Source organism: Zootoca vivipara, chromosome 5 (assembly GCF_963506605.1).
Source record: "Zootoca vivipara chromosome 5, rZooViv1.1, whole genome shotgun sequence".
In the NCBI taxonomy this organism is placed as follows: Eukaryota; Metazoa; Chordata; class Lepidosauria; order Squamata; family Lacertidae; genus Zootoca; species Zootoca vivipara.
Genome location: NC_083280.1, coordinates 36,010,069 through 36,033,602, shown reverse-complemented (window position 1 = coordinate 36,033,602; position 23,534 = coordinate 36,010,069). Strand labels below are relative to the sequence as shown.

General features: G+C 40.8%; 1 protein-coding gene across 2 annotated transcripts in view; it reads right to left on the bottom strand.

Annotated features, from left to right (window-relative positions):
• Positions 1-11,102, bottom strand: part of FARP2 (FERM, ARH/RhoGEF and pleckstrin domain protein 2) — a 62,765-nt gene extending 51,663 nt beyond the window's left edge. For both annotated transcript variants that reach the window (XM_035133926.2, XM_035133929.2), the window contains exons 1-2: positions 10,987-11,102; positions 5,860-6,092 (exon numbers count right to left, since the gene is read on the bottom strand). In XM_035133926.2, the coding sequence (XP_034989817.1) occupies positions 5,860-6,063 (204 nt within the window). In that variant the 5' untranslated portion in view covers positions 6,064-6,092; positions 10,987-11,102. The remainder of the gene's footprint in view (positions 1-5,859; positions 6,093-10,986) is intronic.
• Between the last annotated feature and the right edge of the window lie 12,432 nt (positions 11,103-23,534).

Here is a 23,534-nt window from a genome sequence, read left to right as displayed (position 1 = left end):
TGCTATTAGGCTAAACAGCAGGATAAAAATAATAGAAAGCAAGGACAAATATAATCCTGCAACTTTTGAGGATTATTTATATAATCCTTAATATAGCACAGATGTTGTGAATTTATTTTAGTGCTATGACAAACTCATATAGCTCTTCATAATTTTCAGTAATGTGGAGATTACTATTTCAGCAGCGCAATAATCCATTACCAGGCAGACAATGGAACAACTCCAAAATTACACCTGGATGTAACAAATTGGGAAGTACAGAACTCCAAGAAGGTGGAGTGTGTATGAAACTATTTTGCATATTTTCATGCTAAACCTATGTGCATAACTTTCCTCAAGGTGTTCTCACTAGGATTGCTAAAAGAAATGGGATGGCAAGTCCTTGACTTATGAAAGATAAGAATTATCTTAGAGCAGTGATGACATGGCATGGAGACAGGAGTTGCAAAAGTGCAGGGACAGAAATAGCTAGTGAGGAAAAGCAGTACATGCTTGGCTTAACATTTAGAGAAGCAAAACAAGGTAATAAAGTTTAACAAACATTTTCTTGTGCAATTTTACATTGTATATCAGTGTATTCTTATTTTCAGAAAAACAAAGAAGATTCTTTTCCTGGCCTTCACTGCTTGGTGAATAACTTGAACTCTTCGTTCAGTTTCTGATGAGCTATTTAATCAATAAATCAGAATGGTAAAAAGGCAAGGTGCAGGTTAGAAGGTACAACTGATGCATAAAAGGTATAGAAACACGGCTAAGTGTAAACCAAGAGACACACCCTGCATCTCCAGTTGAAGGACAGTGAAGGTAAAGTACTTAGCATGACGGCCAGCCACGTCCTGGGATGGGACAAGCAAACAGGCACTTCTTCAATAGGTTGGGCTTACAAAGTTTGTCCACAACAGTGCCTCACCAGTGGTGATGGAGGTAGGGTTGGGTGCTGGCTCAGCATTAGTTGCCTTCTCCTTGAAGGAGACAGTGCCGGGGCTGACTCCACAGCAAGAGGGATCTGATTAGAGGTCCTGGTGTCACAGGAACATAAAGCTCCTCTGCCAGCCCACTTGTTCTCTCCCCTGGATGCAGCTCTCCAGTCCCTTGACTACCGGTCTCTCCCTGGGCTCAGACACTTATTGGGGTTCCACTTTGACCTCCCCTATCCTGCCAGGACCCTCCCCAGGGTTATCCAGCATGAACTCCATGAATTCCTCCCCTTTCTCCTCATAATCTGACCATCTCCATGACACTTCCAAGGACCATGTGTAAATTCTGGGTAAATGCATAATACAGTAGTACCTCGGGTTAAAAGCGCTTCAGGTTACAAACTCCACTAACCAGGAAGTGGTTGCTCCAGGTTAAAAACTTTGCCCCGGGATAAGAACGGAAATCATGCACCAGCGGCGCAGTGGCAGCAGGAGGCCCCATTAGCAAAAGCACGCTTCAGGTTAAGAACTGTTTCAGGTTAAGAATGGACCTCTGGAATGAATTAAGTTCTTAACCCGAGGTACCACTGTAATTAGAACAAGGAACTACTGTGTTACAGACTAGCAAGTGACATAGGCTGGCACAATGTGGTCCAAGAAACACTACCAAGGTCTCTACTGCCAGCAGGCTCTTAAGGGGCAGTGGAAACAGCAGCATCTTTTCTGAGATAGTGTCAATGTCAACTGAGTACAGAAACTATTAATCTCAACCAGTGCTTTTTTTCTTTAAAAAATGTTTAGGGGTACTCTCATTTTCCTACTCATATTGAAATACTGTCCCTCAATGAGGCCAAACTTAGATTCACAAAATGTTTAGGGGTATGCGCCCACCCCTCCGAAAAAAAGCACTGATCTCAACTATGTGTTTTTTTAATGATTAAATTTTCCATTTTACAATCCAATAAAAACCACATTAAAACATTCCAAATTATCATACAATCAAAAAGGCTGAATAATCATGCCATGTTATAAATCTTTGGGTGACTTCCCATGCTCTGAAGTTCAGGGAGTGAAGATCTACGTAACATTGTACTGCATTCCTTAATTTATCAAATAGCCCTAACAAACATTTCTGATGTTGATACTTCAGGATCTCAACTATGTTCTTATGAGGTCTGGACATTTATTACAACTAAAAAATGGAAGTACTTAAATGTGAATTAGTAAAAGCAGTCTTTCCAGAAAAAAAGAAAAAAGAAACCCTCCAGCAGCAGAAGAGAAGGGTAGAGAAAGGGATGCAATAGCGCCAAAGTAAGTAATGCTTCCTAAACTCAAAGCATGACTTCATGGTACTGAATGCCAGTTATGGAACAAAAAATAAAAGTTCAATTGCAGAGAAAAATGTGTCAGCAGTTGGGCACCACAATGGTTTAATGGATGTCAGGTTGAGACAACTGAGGGCAGGAAGTGGAATAGAAGGACAGAATAAGCTGAAACAAATTACAGTTAGTTTGACTGACTGCAGACCATTATTTAACTCGAGCCTAGTTTGTTCAATAAACCATGGTTTAAATAAACCAGGGTTTAATACTGGCTTAACATGACAAGCTACTGGCCAATGTAGTTGCCAATTAGGTCACTATGTCTCTGTGCTAGATAACGATTTTAGTTACCCCCAAATGACTCAAATATGTTCCACTGAAAAATGAGTTATAAGGAAATGCCATTACCAGGAACAAATGAATTCTTTTGTCAAGGAAGCACAATTTAACACAACTAAACCAAGTGCTAGCTGAAGCCCAAATCTTGCTACTGGCTAGTACCGGTAGTTTATGGGAGGTAAAAAAGTTGTTCTCAAAAACAGTTTCAAAAGAAAGTCAAGCCATTAACAAAATAACAGGTTTAACAATATAGCAGTCCAAATAACAGGGAGAATGGAAATTGAAAATTGTTTTTTAAGAAGAACCTGTAATATCCACAGCCATGAATTATAGGTCTCTTCTAAGGACAGTTAAAAATAAGCTCAAGGCAGTTAACTGGCCATATTTAGAGTATTCAGAGTCATGACAAACATCTGGCAATGATTCTCTCTGGAATTTTGTCCATTTTTTTCCTACTCAACCAACAAGGCACTGTCTATGCTAACATCTTTTTGATTCTTGTAGCACAGTATTTAAAAGGATTTAAAAGAGTTCATCCTCCCCCATTTTGCACATTTAAAGTAGTTAATACTTTCATAGCATGCAGCTTCATGAAATAAAACGAATGCATTATCAAAGAATGACTAAAAGAAAAATCAGAAAAAGGAAAATATTGTCTCTGCCGGGGAGTGGGGGCAACCTTTTGAGTTAAGTCTATTTCCTTCTTTGGGAGCAGTATGGAATACTGGGCATTTGCCAGATGCTGAACCTAAAAACTACTACATGCTGTATGCACATATTGTCAAAAGTAACATCACAGCACAAACTCCTACAATGTGTTTACAAGTAGTCAGCTGATGAAATTATTTTAACATCTTTTTCTTTCCATCAGTACTTCAAATCAATAAGCCTTCTTTAGCCTAACTGCAGTTTTGTTTGTATATTTATGCTTTTATATTTCCCTTTAGTTAGCAGCTGGGTTTTTTCTGTACAACCACAGGAAATCACAGCCTCGTGTAAAAGCTTCCAGATTACTTCCTGTATAGCTCAATAAACTTTCTAAGTTCCAAAAACAGTTCGTTATTTTAGACCTCAGAATGTAGTGAGTCATGGTCAACCATATACAGATTTGATTATAAGTAAATCAAGACATATAAATACTGATTTAAGACAACAAGAGCAAAGTGTGCCTATTTTTATACCATGCCTATTCAAGTGGCACATAAACCACACATGATAAAATAATAAAATCTGAATTGTCTAACCCCAACTTAATGAAAGTTTGAAAGCAAGGCATTTTCACTTGTGGGATTCAGACCTTACATAGATAATTTATTGCAACAAGCTGGGAAAACTTAAAATGACCCAAATACCAAAGAAGTAATTTATGAAATCTAAAGAAAAAGTATCAGGCAATTATTTTAAAAATAGCTAAAGAGAATATTCTAATACTCAAGAATTTAAGAATTATTTTCCCACTCTCTTCATGCAATTGGAATATGTGCTCTGCAACTGGCTACATGCATTAAGCAACTGCACCCTGATGGCATGTTAATATATTTTGTTAAGCAGTCACAGGATACTTAAGTCACCTCTGGAAAATCCCTTCTAGAAAATCCTCTCCCCTAGTTGTATGAAGGTGGATTACACTGAAATACTCAAAGGAACATACTTGGTTTTCTTTTAATCAGGGTCAGTGATGGTCACTGCATCAGTTAGTGCAGGAGGAGAATTCACACAAAACATAGTTGCAGAACACAAAATAAAGTACTCACTCTATTACAGTGCATCTGAAAGTGTGGGCAACTAGTCTGTATCAAGAAGTGGAAACATTATTTAGTATGATAGCCAATTCAAACAGCCTACACCAAATGACACATTTGGGAAGCTCCAGTTGTGGGAAAATATGATTACAAGAGAGACACATTCAAGATAAAATCTGTACTTCTTTGGCTATAAAACTATACATGAAGCTACATTAGATCTTCTTTCAGAAACTTTAAGCAAGAACTTCATATATGAATTATGCAAGAGAATTTCACCTAGCAATGTTTTGAAGCATTAAAGGAATTGTACGCATCCTACATTTATGAAGAAATACATTACCTAGAGTATCAGGGGTAAATGGCATAAAGCTTAATGATAATATAGAATGATAATCTAGTTTTGCCTCTCTCCTCCAAGTGAAACTACAGAACAGATTAATTTAGAACACTCCTAAACAGGTGCTTCAGAATTCTTGTTTTTTATCAATATGAGCACAGGCATGATTGGGGTGGGGTGGGGTGGAGGGTGGGAATAGAAAAGGCCAATTTGGCCCTAGCCAAGGTGTATATTGGCAGTGTCCTGTATATTACTTCCTCCAGGTTTCACAATATTTAGACATTTAGTGGTAAATGGCTGGGGGCACTCCTTAAAAGGTAAAGGGACCCCTGACCATTAGGTCCAGTCGTGACTGACTCTGGGGTTGCGCGCTCATCTCGCATTATTGGCCAAGGGAGCCGGCGTATAGCTTCCAGGTCATGTGGCCAGCATGACAAAGCCGCTTCTGGCAAACCAGAGCAGCACATGGAAACGCCGTTTACCTTCCTGCTGTAGCGGTTCCTATTTATCTACTTGCATTTTGACGTGCTTTCGAACTGCTAGGTTGGCAGGAGCTGGGACCAAGCAACGGGAGCTCACCCCGTCACAGGGATTCGAACCGCCGACCTTCTGATCAGCAAGCCCTAGACTCTGTGGTTTAACCACAGCGTCACCTGGGTCCCTGGGTCCCACCTGGGGGCATTCCTTATCATTCATCAAACACAGAAAAATGGAAAAACCACTTCGCTTCCCCCATTTGCTTCATATCATCCCTCCACCCTATTTAAGAACAGGGGTACTGACAATAAACCAATCCTCCAAAAAAACAGGACAAAAAAACAGTGCTTACATGGCTACATACAGACTATATGGGGAGGTAAATACATTTTTACCATGGTGGTTTAACATTGTTTTAACTCCCACATGTAATGGGGTTTCAGTGAGAAAATAAATAAATTAAACTATGTGTTTGATTTGATCTTGAGATTCTTATATTTTTAACATTACATGTGGTTCCTATATGCCTCACCAGAATAGCTTGTTGTTGTTGTTGTTGTTTAGTCATTTAGTCGTGTCCGACTCTTCGTGACCCCATGGACCATAGCAAAGACCTTTTAACCTCATTAAGTGCATTTTCTATAATTCACTCCCTTTCTCAAATGAATCCCTTTTCCATGTTGCATACAGACAAAAATCCAAAGCTATACTGAAAGTTTTACCTCAATATCAAGTATCTCCACAGTGTTGTCCAAATGCTTTATCCTTATTTGAATAGACCTCTCATGTGTTTTAGCAGGTGTTGAGGCTATAGCAGAGGAGAGGTTCTGTCCTGGTTCCAGGGTGCTCACTCCAGAGTTTTTCTGCACCCCCAAACGAGAACCTGGAGTCTGCAGCACTCTGTAAGTGCCTTCTATCTCGCCCATTTTCCACCATCAAGCAACAATCCAATGAACTAAGAGAGAAAAATACAAATAATTTATTTTAATAACTTTTAAAGTCAGTACACCATGCATTTGTGCAAAAATATAACAACTAGCTGCTGCAAGTTGCTCTACAGCTCTGTACACTCACTACCCACAACCAGTGAGATTTTTGGGGCAATTCCTCCTGTTCAGCATGCATGAGTAACATAACAACTCCTTTATTGAGATACAAAAATTAAGTCGGTACGCATATTCAGGATAGAATTCTGAATTCCAAATCCAGCTCAAGGAAGACACAATACAATAATATCCCATGAAGATTAAAACATCCAGATGAGAATTGGTGCACACATTCAGGATGTCACTCTGTATTTGGGGCTCAAACACCAAATCCATTTTCAAAGAAATTAGTAAAATAGATTGAAATTCAATCTTTGAAGTAAGGATACTAGAATACAGTATGTTGCTTTACTAATTACTTGTTGAGGATTTGAAGTTGGCAAGAGCCTCAGAGTTATGCCATCCCTCTCATTACTTCATCTTGGGGCAAAACACAAACAAGTTAAGTGGGCTGTACAAGATAGATTTGAAAGTGGAACCTTCCTAAACCTGCAAGTCACCCCTGGATTGAAGTGGGGGCAAAGTATGGAATTGGGGAGATTCAACCTGTCCATAATCCAGGATTAATATGGGTGCCAGAATGATGAAGCAAGTGGGTGCATACTAAAGAGGGAAAGACAGAAACAAAAACAAAAAAATCTAAAACAGATTAAACCTTCCATTTTTAGTAATGAGGCTGCATAGCAACTTGAATAAATATAAGAACTGTCAAAGCATGAAACTTATTCATTACAGATTCTGCATTTTGTGTTTGTTGTTGTTGTTGTTTAGTCGTTTAGTTGTGTCTGACTCTTCGTGACCCCATGGACCAGAGCACGCCAGGCACTCCTGTCTTCCACTGCCTCCCGCAGTTTGGTCAAACTCATGTTTGTAGCTTCAAGAACACTGTCCAACCATCTCATCCTCTGTCGTCCCCTTCCCCTTGTGCCCTGTGTCCTCCATCTTTCCCAACATCCAGGGAGTCTTCTCTTCTCATGAGGTGGCCAAAGTATTGGAGCCTCAGCTTCAGGATCTGTCCTTCCAGTGAGCATTCCAGTGAGCATTCCTTCAGAATGGATAGGTTTGATCTTCTTGCAGTCCATGGGACTGCAGTCCCACTCTTGAGTCTCCTCCAGCACCATAATTCAAAAGCATCAATTCTTCGGCGATCAGCCTTCCTTATGGTCCAGCTCTCATTTCCATACATCACTAGCATTTTGTGTTAGCTTACGCCAGATAGTAGCATTACAAGTTAATTATGTCGTCTAAACAACTAGCCAATAACTCATGAATATGGCAGATTATGAGTACGTACTTCCAAACCTCCCTCCCAATGAAACTCCCATCTTCCAAGTTTAAGTCAATCAATATCACAAACCCATAACATTTGCAAAGATTGCTCTGGGTATAGCTTTCCAGAATTGAAAGCCAAATATAAGCTCTCTCAACTGTGGCAAGTTTGCCACTTCACAGACAAAATCTCTAATTCTGCTTAACTTGGAAGACCAGTAGCTTGCAACAGCCAAGTCAGGAATGCCAGTTTTAGTTGTCCATTCAGTATAATACTTATACTGAAACAATAGAACAGTGAGCATATTGTAACCAATTAAGGAAGTGTGAGTTCTGAAGCAAGCAGTAATATACATTAGGTTGATTCAGACACTGATATTTGTCCAGTCATGATCTCTGTGTTCAACTGTGAGCTATTTTTTGGTGCATGTGTATAAATGCACTTTCAGTAACTTATTTTTGTAAACCACTTAAAGGATTTTTTTTTACATTCAAGCGTCATATAAATTCTGTTAAACAAACAAACTTCCACTTATGCAACAGGACTTCCTCTTCTCTTCCCCCCTGAAGTCTCCCAAGAGCCCCCAAAAACTGTTCCAGTTAATAAAAAACCCTGGATTTTGGGGGTGAACTGGGGACTACTCATTAGGTTTAGGCATATCTTCTGGGAACACTCTAGAGCAGGTGGGGGCAGGGGTCTATAGGATGTGTGTGGAGAAGTAGGAAAATTCTATTGCACAATCAGGCATACTTCTTTGGATGTAATCCATTAAGTCCAGGTCTATCTTCTGGAAACAACAGACACATTTATTTATTTATTTATTTATTTATTTATTTATTTATTTATTTATTTGGAGAAGGGGACTGCAAATGTAGTTGTGGTGGGTGAACTTTAGTGGCTCTTTATCAAACAAATGTATTTTTAGTATGTGTATTTTACTACCTGCCCTAAACCTCCTAAGAAACAACAGGCTAATACAACATTCCAAATCAATAGCTAGAATAGAATCAAAGTACTTTAGCTAAAATAAACTGTTAGATATAAATAGCACGGTATGCTTGTAAATTTCCACCCTCAGAAAAGTTAAGTGTTAACTGTTGCTGCCCAAACCTCAGCAATAACTGATATAAACCTTTTTGTGCCTGCCTTGCACGAGACTTGGGGATAAGCAGCAGCACAAGAGGAGTACCCTAGATGGAATATAACTTTTCAGGCATTGTACTGTATCATAAATATGTGGCAAGACAGCAATTGTGAATGAAAATGCATTCTTTATCAACAACAAAAAGAGCCCAGAATTAATCCTCATATCCTCCATTCAGAGGGGGAAACACAATTGTTGCAAAACATTATCAAATGCAAAAAGTTATCAAAGCATACTGTAACAAATACTGCATATAGAATATACTATCCCCCCAAGCCTACAAGAAAAATCCATGTGTGCCACTGATACAGCTACAAATGCAAATTTGGACATACATAAGCATCACCACGGGACCCAGGTGGCGCTGTAGGTTAAACCACAGAGCCTAGGGCTCCCGTTGCTCGGTCCCAGCTCCTGCCCACCTAGCAGTTCGAAAGCACATCAAAGTGCAAGTAGATAAATAGGGACCGCTCCGGCGGGAATGTAAACAGTGTTTCTGTGCACTGCTCTGGTTCGCCAGAAGCAGCTTTGTCATGCTGACCACATGACCCAGAAGTTGTCTGCGGACAAACGCCGGCTCCCTCGGCCTATAGAGCGAGATGAGCGCCGCAACCCCAGAGTCGGACACAACTGGACCTGATGGTCAGGGGCCCCTTTACCTTTACTTTAAGCATCACCACAGTAGTGCTAGCTAATTGAAGCCCCAATTATACAAATTATGAAAGACTCCAGCTAAAAGCAAACAAAACCAACTCAATGCATGGAACAACACTAACTCCCCAATCCATAACCTTGAGGGGGTTAGGACTGCACAGAGATGCCTTCCTACCAGCAAAGGGCTTCACCAGTGAGCGAGTATCCTCCTCCAGAGGCCTCTGGTGCACCTGCTGAAAGCTCTGTGGGTGTAGTTCTACTGCTGGCAGTGTTCCTGCTGGCAGTACCTGGCAATAGGCTCTGAAATGGGGCAGAGGTGGCCTTGGATCAACTGCATGAAGTCTACTACAATATAACTAAATGACTAGAAGAGATATAATTTACTAGACTAAAATAACTTGACAGAAAGTTGATTTCCAAGTATCAGACCATTTTGAGACACTTACAAGCCATACAGAGTATTGATCCTCATTAGTCCAAACAGAATACTGATTGACAAGATCAATGCAGCAGAACAGGAACTGGATCAGTACACCTATAATCTTATACTATTAGATATTTATTTTTGCATATTTTCCTTTTAATTCCAGTTTCACACTATGAAACTAGATGCCAGAGAAGCTGCAGCCTGAACAATCCTTTCAGGAAGTTTCACATACTGCAGATTTTCAGGAAGACATCTTCATATAGCTAAGACTTAACTCTGAAATTCACATGTAGAGTATCTAGTTAGTATAATGATTGCACACATAAGTACAGTATTGCCATAGCTAGAGTATAAATAATGGCACACACAGTAATGTACCAGGAGGTTTCATGAGGAAGCTGTACCAAGCCTGTAGGGTGGGGTGTGCGAGCATTTCTTTTGCAAAACTCCAAAACATAAAGCACGTAGGGTCCTCATTAGAGATAAAAGCTATCAAAGGCTGGGCTGCATAAATAATTAGAAACTATTGAGCATATGGCCACCTAATTACCGCCCTTTGAAAGTAGTGTGTAAGTAAGTACTCTACAAGCCTTGTAGAAGTGGGGGGGGGGAACCCTCAAGTATACCCTTTGAAACCAACGTCTTGGAAAAACTGACGTTATTTGCACCAAATAAACCATAATGAGAGCAGCATGCGCCAGGTGGTGTTAAAAAAACGCGATCGGGAAGAAGAGCCGCGTTTCATATTTGGGAACAGTCAGAGCTCGAATTGGGAAAGGAAGGCAACAAGAAGTTCTAAAAGCACGCAGAACTGCAACTCAGGAGAAACACACTTAAGGATGCCCCCTCCCCCCCCCGCGTATCTCAGAATTGCACAGCCCACTTGTAACACACCAGGTTTGAGTCGGGCAAGGCAACCGGACAGCAGCCACCGAAACCTGTTTCTTCAACGCCTCTCGGAAAGGGACTCTGCGCTGCTCGTCCTGCCTTGCCGCGCCCCGCGGGGGATAAGGGACGCGGCCGCGTTTATCTCCCGAGCAAAGGTCGTGTTTTCTGCTGCTGAATTCACGCCCCTCCCGCCCCCGACGGACTGACCTCCCCCTACCCCGCAGCTTCCGAGTCCCCTCGGGCCACGAAGCCGCCGAGAGAGGCTGGCTGCGGCAAACCGAAGGGGGAAAAGGGGGCTGCTTAGGTAGCGCCCCCCCTCCAAGCAACTCCGAGGGAGGGTAGGAGGCGCCCAGCCTCGACTTCGACGGCTCCCAGGCGAGGAATGCGCCCTTCCCCGCAGACCAGCAGCCCCGCGCTCACCTCAGACCGACATCTCAGTCGACGACCACACCGCGAGACGCAGCCGCCTCAGCTGCGCGCCCACTTCCCCGCTCTCGCGCGCCTCCTCGGCTTCCCTCCGCCTCCCCCCCCCATCCACCCCTCAGGAGGCCGGCGCCATCGCCGCCACCCCCTCGCGCCAGAAGCGCTTCTCTCATTGGCTGTCGCGGAGTTCCTCAGGCAGGGCTCCAACGGCCCTCTTCCGCGAGCCCCGAGTCAGCAGCCTCGGAGGTGGGCGGGACCTGCTTACTGGGCGGGGCTCTTCACTCCCGGCTACGGGTGGCTCGAAGGAAGAAAGGCGTGCGAGGCGCGGCGACGGAGTTAACAGCCTCTACCGGAGGCTATTAAACTGCCACAGGCCCCACCATAATAAAGACACTGAGGAGTAATGGGCCCAAGCGAAAAACCTCTCTCCTGACTGCCTCGGTCAGAGGCTGCCCCATAACCGCCTCTGCACTCGCCCCCAAGGGAACCCTTCTCCGGCCTAACTGCCATTTCTGTCTTCGCAACCACACCTCGTTCGTGAGTGCGAAGCTGGATCGGGTTGAACCGGTGAAAGCGACGAGATTTTCCTGCCAAGCTTCTTTACTTGTAAGGGAAAGTCACGGCAGCCACTCCCCAGATGCCTGCAGCTCTTGGAGATGGGGGGGAGGGGAGAGAATGGGGTGTGGAGTAAAACGAAACGAAACTAAATAAAAATAAAAATCAGATACGACGCCTCTCTTCGCAGCTGATGCAAAACAAAACAAAAATAAAATTCGGGAAGTCTCAAACGTGTTTGTTGTAATGCATGGCCCACCCATACGTTCAAAAACTTGAGACGACAAACGTATGTGAAGTTGCGCTTTTGTCTTTCACAAATGCACACTCAAAGCCGAAGAGAAGTTGAAAAGCATTGACAGTTTTTATATAGTGTCAGTAGAGTTTTACATGCAAATTGCGGGAGGAATACAAAAACCGCTTTAAATTAAAGTCGTTAACGTCATCGGACATAATTGCCTTCCTTGATTAGATCAAGCCGGGTATGATGATCCTTATACCCAGTTTTCTTTCTCAGTATTTACAGGGGGTATAATGCTCCTGTAAATGGAAAATGCAAGGACCTTTCTGCACAATTATTTCATATTAAAACGTGTTTGACATGGGGCAAATGACAGCAAGGATCAGCCCTTCAATTTAGTTGTAGAGGAAGATAAGGAGGAAGAGTTTGTGGAACAAGTGGGTTTACAAGAGCCTGACTTTGTAGTTTGATCCTAGGTAATGCATCAACCCATACCTAACTGATAAGCAAGGGAAAATAATACTTATCATTCAAAATAATGTGGAACATTCTTCCTGTTCTGGATGACTATCCCTTTCCCCTAAGTGACAACATGTTTCCATAATCCTATTGCATAAGCATAAGCAATATGTACTTTTCAAGGGTGGTGGCTTGATACATATTTTTAAAGCTTGCTCTATATGTTTCTGGTAGTGCTAAAGAGTTATTACCATGTTTTGAAGAGCATTGCTCAATGTGTGTTGGGGAAGAAGGGACAGAAATCCCAGATATAATGAAACAAGTGTGCATTATTCCATATACAAATGGAAACAATCAGGTTCTATCAACACACTTCAGATATGATGGTATCTTATTTTAATTGTTAATTAGCCAGTAGGCACTCAAAAGCGTATATAAACCAATGCATGATGTTCACTTTTAGAGGCGTCTATCAGATGTTTAGGGCAGGTGTCCTCCATATATTTTAGTCTATATTCTATAACATCTATCTGAGTTGTGGCTAATGGAAGTTATAGTCCACAGCATCTGGAATGCACCATACTGTGTATCACTGGGTTAGGGTGCCAAAAAGACAGTCAATAACTTGTAAAATAATAGATGGCTTTGTTTAGGGGTTTTGTCTTCTGCTGCCAGTTTTGACACACAACATAAAAGGACTGCTGAATCAAATGAAAGACCTAGTACAGCATCCTGTTTCCCACACTGGCCAACAAGATGTCTACAGGTAGCGCACAAGCAGAACATAAATAGCCCTCTAATGGTCTTGTTCTCATAAAACTGGTATTTACAGCATGTGGCATCTAAATTTAGAGGATGCTGCTTATACAGTAGCTATCTATATAGAACCATTACTACTACCGGTATATCCACTGTCAGTGAGCCTTTGCCCATTTACAGGTACAGTTTAAATCCAAACCGCATCTGCAAATGGACTGCAAAAAGGCTTGCTGAAATTACTGTTCAGCGGTTACAGGGAGTCCTTTTGAATTATGAATTTTTGAAAAGAGTTCTAGTCAAAAGCCTTTTGAAAGTCCAAGTATATATTTTTTTTACCAAATTCCCCCTATCCACATGCTTGTGAAGACACTCAAATAGCTCTAAAATGATAGTGAGGCAGAGCTTTGTAGAAGCCATGTATGTTGATTCTACAGCAAGCCTTACTATTAAGTATGATCAGTCATTTTATCTTTAACAAATGTTCAGCTAATGGGCCTGTAACTTCATAGAACCAACCTTTTAAACACTGGTGCCACATAGATTGCTTTCAGTTCTCTGTCATGGATGCCAAGCCATGGAGTGAGTTACAGACTCTTGTTAAAATATAGATATTTTAATCCTTCAGTTTTTTTAGAATGCTCAGGTGGATTCCATCCAGATCCAATGATTCGTTTTCATTCAAGGATCATAGGAGTTTGGTGGTTGCAGCAGATGGGATAGTCCAGACTCGCCTGTACAGTATATCATTACAGCTTCCATTTTTAAACAACAAACAAACAAACAACCCTAAAATATCTAAACCTTTAACTTACAATAGAGTAAGGGAAAACATGCAAGCTCTGTTCTGTCCAATTGCTGAGTAAGACAATCTCAGCTTAGCTCCCAGTGTTGCTAATGAAAGTTAAAACACCAAGCTGATTAAAACACTAAGGTGACATTTATTTTTAATTATTTTCCTTGCCCAAAATGAATTATAATTCTAGTATCAATTTAAGTGCTTGCTCCCACCTCTCACATCAAATAAACGAGACTCTCTTGGCTGGCTTTGTGCCTGCATTTCCTGGCTGATACTGTAGTAAACCTTAAGTGTCGAGGTCACTGTCTAGGGTAGGCCTGCATAGCTTGGGACACACCTAGCCAAATGCAGCCTATTTGCTATGTAACTGTACTGATGCCTTCCAGGTTTGATAATGTCTCCTGTTTTTGAAGTAGCATACTTTTTCAACCCCTTGGGCCACAAGTACATAAGTTTAATGAGCTGCATTCAACTTGGTGGCTCAACAAATAATGTAGTGGGCCAAGTTTAATTTTACTTCAGTTTGTATCATGAGTTTAGTATTGTTCCTTTTAAAACTGAAGTTTAGGATCTAAATTGTATTTGTGGGTGGAAAGGACAACAGCAACCATTAGAAAGTAAGGGAGGAACACGAACATTTGAGAGAGGCAGAATTCTTTAGAAGTGTTAACACCCTGTCATTTGTGCTCTTTGAGAGAGACTGCCCTTTGGCCTTCTGCCCACATTAACCAATGTAGTTTTCTGAACTTAAAAGAGTATAATCAAAAATTACTGAGGTTTATGTTACTTGCACTCAAAATGTCCAATTTAGCATTTTCTAAGGACCCATGTGCAGATGTCCTACTGTGGTGAAAGCTTCCTCTCGCCATCACAGCAGCTCTGTTCTTGATGAATGGCCAAGAACAAAAGTCTAAATTTTGCACACCACGTGGTCCACCACCACATGGTCCACACTGAGGAAGGGTGTGGTGGTGTTTAAAGCGATACCCTCTCTGTCTGTCTAGCATGAGAGGGAAAGAAAGATTTATGCCTGAATTTGCTCAGTCTGTCTGTGATCTGAGGACTCTTTGATTCAGGGCACAGAGAATGAACTGAGGACCTATGGCATCCACACAACTGTGCTGCTAACCACAACAGCCTTCCGTGGCAAAGGTGAGATTAGCTAAAGTGACAAGTGTTCACTCTGTATACAAGAAGCATCGGTGCCTCCAATGGTTCTCTGTAGTTCTCAAGATGCCATGGAGCAATGCCTGCCAGCATTTGAATAATTTGCTTATCAAGAAGAGTCGCTCTTCCTTGTGTGAGGCAGGGCTTGATGCCTCTGCTCTCAGCTTGATGTTGGGAAGTCCTCTGTCCTTTTTCAGTTTGCTTTGACCTGAAAGAGAAATATTAGAACCTGGGGCCATTCAATGAAGCTGAATAATGGCAGATTCAGGACAGACAAGAGGAAGAAGTTTTCTGCACAGTGTATTTTCTTTTTAAAAAACAGTGAAATTATCTACTGCAAGATGTAATAATGGCAACCCACTTTGATGGCTTTAGACAAATTCGTAGAGGAAAAGGCTATCAATGATGGATAGCATGAACCAACTCCTGCACACCCTAGTGGCACATCCAGTCTTACTCACTAGCTTAGGCTACCCCATTTCAGACGGGTTTTCAAATAAATGAATGGAAAATTTGTAGAAACCTCTGTAAACTTGTTGTTCCATTAGTCAGGGAGAAGTTTGCACAAGCAGAGCTGGGCAGCTCAAATTACTGAAGCTTGAATAACTAAAATTTTTGCAGAGCACCAGCAGCCACTTGTTTTAAAAATAAGAAATATGTTCTGAAAACAAGTTCCCATTCTTTGGATTAGGCATGGGAAGCTCAAAGGTTGTACCCTTGCCCCTCAGATATTTCTGTTTCTCACCCCCACATTGACCTTTTAATAAAAACAAACATTGAAGTCTATTTCTTGCTCATTCCTCATCCACACAGTCCTCATCCACCTGATTTCGTCCCCGAAAGGGAGGCTAGAGAAAGGAGGCTAGAGAAAGGGAGACAGGATAGCCAGCCCCCCCAAAGGTTCCCCACACTTGTCACAATGACTCTCAAACCCATTACATTGGTACCTTGGTTCCCAAACTTAATCCGTTCCGGAAGTCTGTTCCAAAACCGAGGCGTGCTTTCCTATAGAAAGTAATGCAAAACGGATTAATCCGTTCCAGACTTTTTTAAACAACCCCTAAAATTAACATGAATTTTACTATCTAACAAGGCAATTGATCCATAAAATGGAAAGCATCAATCAATGTACTGTACTGTAAAATAAAAAAGACATTAATTTTAATTTTTATCATTGACATTAAATTTTATCATTGACATTTTTTTTTCTTACCTGCACTGATGATAGTAATTGTTTGGATGGGGGGCTTTTATCCATTTCCGCAGTTACACAATCAATCCAACAGTAGCTGAACTGGGTTCCACACATCACAAAAACAAATTAACCGAAAAAGCCTCAAAAAATAAAAACACAAAAAAATAGCAAAAACAAAAGCGCCAAACTTAATCCGTTTGTTCAAAAACCAAAGCACAGCTTCTGATTGGTGCAGGTGCCCCGGAAACAATAGCAGATAGCCACATTGGACATTTAGCTTCCAAAAAATGTTTGAAAATCGGAACACTTCCAGGTTTTCGGCTTTGAGAACCAAGGCGTTTGACAACCAAGGTACCACTGTATTACATCCCTTGCAACTTATTTCATACTAGACCAAAGCAAAGGCTATTTTTACACAAGCATGTGAAGAGTAGGATGGGACCAGTTGAAAGCATCAGTGAGAAAATTAAGCAAATGCATAAATAAGAAGCTAGCACTGTAAAGGGAAGGGGTTTAGAAAAACCTCTTGTAGTAACTAAGGAAAAATTTTAATCTTAGAAGATGTAAGAGATAGAAACACCCCCTATTTCATATATATTATAGTTAACTGTAAATATAGCTTGTAAATGCAAGTTAGCAACAGGGCCCATGTAAGACGTTATTTTGAATTGTATTGTGTAGATACCAACAAACAGTACCTACTTTTATTCATGCCTCAAAAAGTATATGTATTTATATATATATATAAAAAGGTAAAGATAAAGGACCCCTGACAGTTAAGTCCAGTCGCAAACAACTCTGGGGTTGCGGCGCTCATCTCACTTTACTGGCCGAGGGAGCCGACGTTTGTCCAGCATGACTAAGCTGCTTCTGGCAAAACCAAAGCAGGGCACGGAAAAGCTGTTTACCTTCCCGCCGGAGCGGTCCCTATTTATCTACTTGCACTTTGACATGCTTTCGAACTGCTAGGTTGGCAGGAGCAGGGACCGAGCAACGGGAGCCCACCTCGTCACAGGGATTCGAACCACCAACCTTCCAATTGGCAAGCCCAAGTCCCAGTGGTTTACACCACAGCACCACATAATTATTATTTTTTAATCCTTTAAATACAGGGAGCATATTTAGTTATATTTTTGATAAAATAACTATTATTGCAAACTACTTTATTTTAATTGTACTTACTGGTGATAAAACAGGTTTATTGTTTTAGCTAGCTCTTATAAGAAAAACATTCTGCAAATATACTGCACTAAGCATATTTTGATATATGTTCAAACGCATACATGCTCTGCAACTTCTCTTTCATTAATTTTAAAGTTCAAACACCTTGTTACTTCCTAAAGAATAAGCTTACAGAATATGAACCGAAGAAAACAATACAGAAATACCCACTGAAGTGATCAAAACAAAGCTAGCTAATAATGTATAAACAACTCTTGTTCAAAAGGAATAGACCAAACAGAAAGGGAGGAAGAATAGCATTATATGTAAAGGATGTGTATATTGTGAAGAGATCCATGACCTGGAGAATGGAAGGCAGATTGAGAGTAAATGGGTAAAACTTTTAGGAGAAGAAAACAGCAGTGACCTTACTGTTGTTGTCTGCTATAGACCTCCAAGCCAGACTAAAGACTTCAGTGATGCAGATTACCAAACATTCAAAAAGGCGAAATATAGTAGTCATGGGAGATTTCAACTACCCCGATATCTCCTGGAACTCAAACTCTGCCAATAATGTAAGGGCCAACAAATTCCATTATTATTATTATTATTATTATTATTATTATTATTATTATTATTAAAATCTGTACACGGCCCTTCATCTGCAGATCTCTGACAATTTCATTTCCCAGAAGGTGGAAGAAACAACAAGGGGATCATCTATATTGAACTTGGTCCTCTTCAAAAGGGAGGAACTGATGAAGTGGAAGTACTGGAAACCTTGGGAGGAAGTGATTGTGTCCTCTTGTGTTTCATGATACACAAGCAAAGGAAAACTGAGCGTAATCAGACATGCACTCTGGACTTCAAGAAGGTTGGTTTCAAAAAGCTTAAGGAGCTACTGGGTGAGATCCCATGGTCAGAAATAATCAAAGAGAAAGAAGTCCAATATGGTTGGGAGTTTCTTAAAGAGGAAATATTGAAGGCACAAATGTAGACAATTTCAACATTAAATAAAAGTGGGATGCATCTAAAAAGCTGAGATTTAAGAATGGTATTATAAGAAACGTAAGAAAGAGGAAATCACTAAGGAAGAGTATACACGAGTAGCCAACAGTTGCAGGGTGAAGGTCAAGTGAGCCAAAGCCCACAATGAGCTCAGGCTTGCAAGAGAGGTTGTTTGTTCAACTATGTTAGAAGTAAGAGGAGGAACAAGCAAATATGTAGTAGGATCTCTGCATGGAGAAAACAGAGGAAAAAACTTTGTGATAACAGAATAAATGATCCAAAGAGGAAGCTGCAGCCAAGATAGGAAAAGTGGTAAAGGAACACCTAGCTACTTTAAATGAATTCACATCTCTAGGGCCTAATGAATTGCACCCAGGGGTATTAAAGGAGATTGTGGATGCAAACTTCAGAGCCTCTGTCTATAATCTTTGAGATATTTTGGAGAACAGGTGAGGTCCCTGCGTCTATTCTGTGACACTCATCCAACAAAGTGTGGTATGTTGCTCATGTGAATGGGGGACGTTGCAAACCAAATCTTTTAAAAATGTGATGATGTATCGCCCTCTTGTGGGAAGGATTCCTGATTGCATGATACCAGAGGAATAAAACAGTATTTGACATTTACTCAGTCCCACTCTGCTCAATGAAGTTTCCTCCCGAATCCTACATACTGTTACACGTGTGCAGCTAAAATTCAGTTCTGGCACCAGTGTAAATTATCTATATTAGTTGGCATCCGGCTGTCTCAGGAGATAATGGAAGAGTGTGCGCCTTTGGGGGGGGGTGAAGTTAAACTGTTGGAGAGCTACAGTGCTGGCTGTGGCTCAATACGGGACAGGTGTGTTTTGTTTCAACTGGGGCAGATGAGAGGGTCCGGTTGTGCTGCTGCTGCTGTTTCAGCTCTTATCCACTGTTCATATTCAAAGCTCGCACCATGATGTGGGAGAACAAATCCAAAGTGGAAACTTCTAATTTTAAATCGAGCTACATATATTCAAATATTTGCTTCATCACTTTACTTGCGCTCCCAAACTTGAAGCAGTAAATACAATGCAAGTTTATTTTTATTCTTGTTTTATCTCAAAACACTTGTCTTTTGCCTTCATTTCGTCCTGCTTACATTATTATCTGCGCACAGCACACTGGCTCCAAGTTCAAATATATTAATTTGGCACAAAATTATGCGAGTTTTATTAGAATGTATGGGAAGGAGAGTCCTGTTATGAGAATAATACTAAGAACATATAGCATAAGCCCACTGTGCAGGATTGTTATAACTTGTTTTTACGTGACCTTGCATGGAGTTAGTACTGCTAAACAAATACTGTACTTTTCCATGTATAAGACTAGGTTTTTTAAATTTAAAATAAGGTTAAAAATCAGGGGGCATCTTATACACGGATAATGTATAAGCTCTGAATGCTTCAGCTGCTTCCCACGAATGGCTCACCTTCCACCGTGTGCAAGGTAAGGTTACCTGTTCCTACCTGGCCAATCCCCCCAGCACGCTTCCCTGAGCTGGATTGGACGGCTAACTGAGTGGGCGGAGAACCCCAGTATCCAGCCCAGGTAGGCAGTGCCGGCTTCCAAACTTCCAGGACTGCCTTAGGGATCCCAGGGGGCTGCACGCAACTGTGCAAAATGCGCCTCCCCTTTATGTGGGGAACGGTCATTACAGTACTTTAAAATAAGTTTAGAGATCAGGGGGCGTCTTAAACACGGAGAGTGCATATGCCCATTTTCAAAATTTGGGATCCCCAAAAGCAGGGGGCATCTTACACATGGGGGCACCTTATACATGGAAAAATACGGTGTGTGTGTGTGTGTGTGTGTTACCAGATTGGAGAGGAAGGCAGATCTTCCAGCTGAATCTGAATTATTTGTATCCATTGTTCAAAGTACAAGCTACCAATGAGTTCAGCTACTACCGCATCATTGGGTTGCACATAGGACACTGTTCAGCATACAAATATCAAAATTTCCAGGGAGAGAACTTACCTTTCTGTTGGAATGTGAAATGCACAAATACCTCAATAGGTTCTCTCCTGGTTCATTCCCTTCCTAGCTCATTGCATTAGGGCACGGTTAAGGAAATAATGAGATAACTGGTCAATGTGTGAAAAATAAGCTCCTTGAAGCAGAAATACTGGGCAGAGCAGCAAACCTCAGCAATCCAGATTCACTTCATCTCTTATCACTGTAGCTGGACGGCATCGTACCAAATGTACCCTTATGAATAGCTGTGTGGCATGTATATTTCCTAAACTTTCTGCTTGCACAAACAGAAAATGTACCATGCCAGTGGCAGTGACAAGAGTTGGGGCCTCATATGAACATAAACTCTCTAGGTGTCAAGCATAATTATTTCAATAGCATGATTATTTCAACAGGAGCTTAGTCATACATTTATTTTGATTCCTCAGATTTGTACAACACCAGAAAAGTGCAGAAGCAAATTTACTGTTGCACAATAGGGTGCTTTTGCACAGTAATTGGGAAGGGATTTTTTTTTTAAGAACAAGGTTCACACACCACTGAGTGCAACCTCTGTTGGTTCTTAACTGGCATAATATAATCAGCTAATTAGAAGGCAGAGACAAACAGAAAAGCGAATGCCTATTTTTATGAATGGGAAAGACTGAAGTTGCTTCTCATACACAAATACTTGTGGGTGTGGACAACTCCTGTCTCATTTTACTGGGGGGAAACTGGTTTAGTAGCGAAATGCTCAAATGTGGACAAGTCCATGCTCTCAGTTGAGTATAGGATTGTGGCCATAAGTAATTATTTACCTAACGACAGGAAAAAAGATTCCCACTGCTAAATTGCTTCCCTCTGGGACTATTGTTCAAGCTCTAAAGAAAAGCCTGGAATGAGTTTTTCCATTACATAAAGGCTGGTAAATTTTTAAAAGGTTACCTCATATGTAGCTAGAAGATTAAACTAAACAAACTTTTAATCAACTAAAGAGAAACATGTTTAAGCAAGGAGTCTCTCTAAACATTCTCTTTTCGCTCATTTGGTATAAGGGTCGTAGAAAGAAAGAAAATTAAATACTAGAAAATGTAGGTAGGATTACCAACATTTAACTGTGAGGTTTAACATTCTGCTCTAATAATCCAGGTTTAAAAACATAATGCAGACTTTCACCCCTTTTGTTGATTCAATATATGGTTGGTAATTGCAGAGCCATTACTGTGGTTTATTTTAGATATCAACATTTCAGCAATGCTCAGTGTTCTCTGTTTGATATAGCAATCTATGAAGAAGTAATGAACATGTGTATGTGATAATGTAATTGTTGTACTAAAGTTCATAAATCAGTTTTGAAGTTTTTTGCAAAACCCCTTTCAGGGGTGGCCAACTCCCAAGAGACTGTGATCTACTCACAGAGTTAAAAACTGGCAGTGATCTGCCCCATTTTTTGGGGTCCAGGTCAGTTGTTGAGCTTTTTTTAAGGAGGAAGGCGAGTCGGGTCCAAGTTGTTGAGTTTTTTCAGGGAGGTAAAATGTTGAGGTTTTTTTTTTTTAGGGGAGCCACAGTTGTTCAGCTTCTTGGGGGGGGAGCCAATGATCTACCAGTGATCTACCACAGACATCCAGTGATCTACCGGTAGATCACGATCTACCTGTTGGACATGCCTATTATATATCATATATTTAATTTATTCAGGCAGCAGTTTAGTGTACAGTATTTTATTTGGGATTAAGCCCCATGACATATACTGGGGCATACTTTTCAGGAAGCAGATACAGGATTGCCCTATAATTATTTTCTAGAGTTTTTAATTGAGTCATGAGATTCTGTACAAACGGAGTTCACTGAAATACACAGCTTTGCCAATTCCACCCCCCAACTTTTGATAATAAAAAAATTATTAAATTAGAAACTAAACACTTTCCAGATGAGATACTAAATATTATAAATCTTCATAAATTTTGGTCAGGGTGCTTGAAGGAAAACAGATCTTTGAGGCAGGAAGGTATAAAGGAACACTGATTCATAAACCACCTCCAGGATCAGAAATATTGGTCATATCAGCTGCTGTTTATGCTCTGAAAAACTTGTTTTTCATTTGTGTTCCTTTAAATCTCAAGCACCACAAAACATGCACCCTTTAATGTTCATGGGCTGTCTGCTTAGGCAGATCCCTAGGTCCAGGCAATATAATTGAGAAAGGCTCCCATTAATTTCCATTTTAAGTTTGTCCTTGATACCTCCACCGAAAGCTACCACCTTTATTTACTGTTAAAACTAGAGAGTGAGAGGGCTTGGCTGCAGTAAAGGCAGGATGGGGAATCTGATTTGACCAGTGGACCAGATCCTTATCCAAATTTGATGTCAATACCCTGACGAAGTAGTATCTGAAAAAGTGTGCATGCACACGAAAGCTTATACCCAGAACAAACTTAGTTGGTCTCTAAGGTGCAACTGGACATTTTTTTAATTTATTTCCACTGATGGCCTGACACTCAATGAATTTGTCCCAATTCTATTTTAAAGCCTTTCAAGTTGGTGGTCATTACTGTTTCTTTTGAGTGTGTACTCCATAGTTCAACTATGAGCTGCATGAAGTACTGTCTTTTTAAACATTCAGCTTCCTGGATATCATAAGAGGAAGAAACTTTCTCTATCCACTTTCTCCATGCCATGCATAACCCTATAAACTTTTCTAAACTAAACAGTCTCAATTGCTGCAACCTTTCCTAACGGGGAGCTGCTTTATCCTCTTAATGATTTTGATGAACCTTTTGCAACTCTATGCCTTTTGAGGTGTACTGACTATTCACTGCTAGTTTAAACCCCATGAGCACATATTCCCCCCCCCCCATGCACCACTTTACCCTTGTTTACATTTACCGATAATTCCATTTGCCATTTTAGCACCCATTCACTCAGTTTAAGCAAGTCCTTTTGGTGCTCTTCACAATCTTTTTAACAACCCTGAACAGTTTAGTATCACCAGCAAATCTGGAACTGCTCATCCCTAACTCTAGATCCTTTATGAACTAGTTAAGAAGCACAGGTCCCAATACCAATCCTTGAGAGAGACTCCATTTTTTACATCTCTCTATTCAGAGAAATGCTTTTAAGTACTGAGCACAAGTTATTTTATTTCACACTGTCACGGGCTATTTACAGAAGCTTATCTTAAGCAGCAAAACAATTTTACATGTTTCATACCAGCATTTGTTCATTCTTAA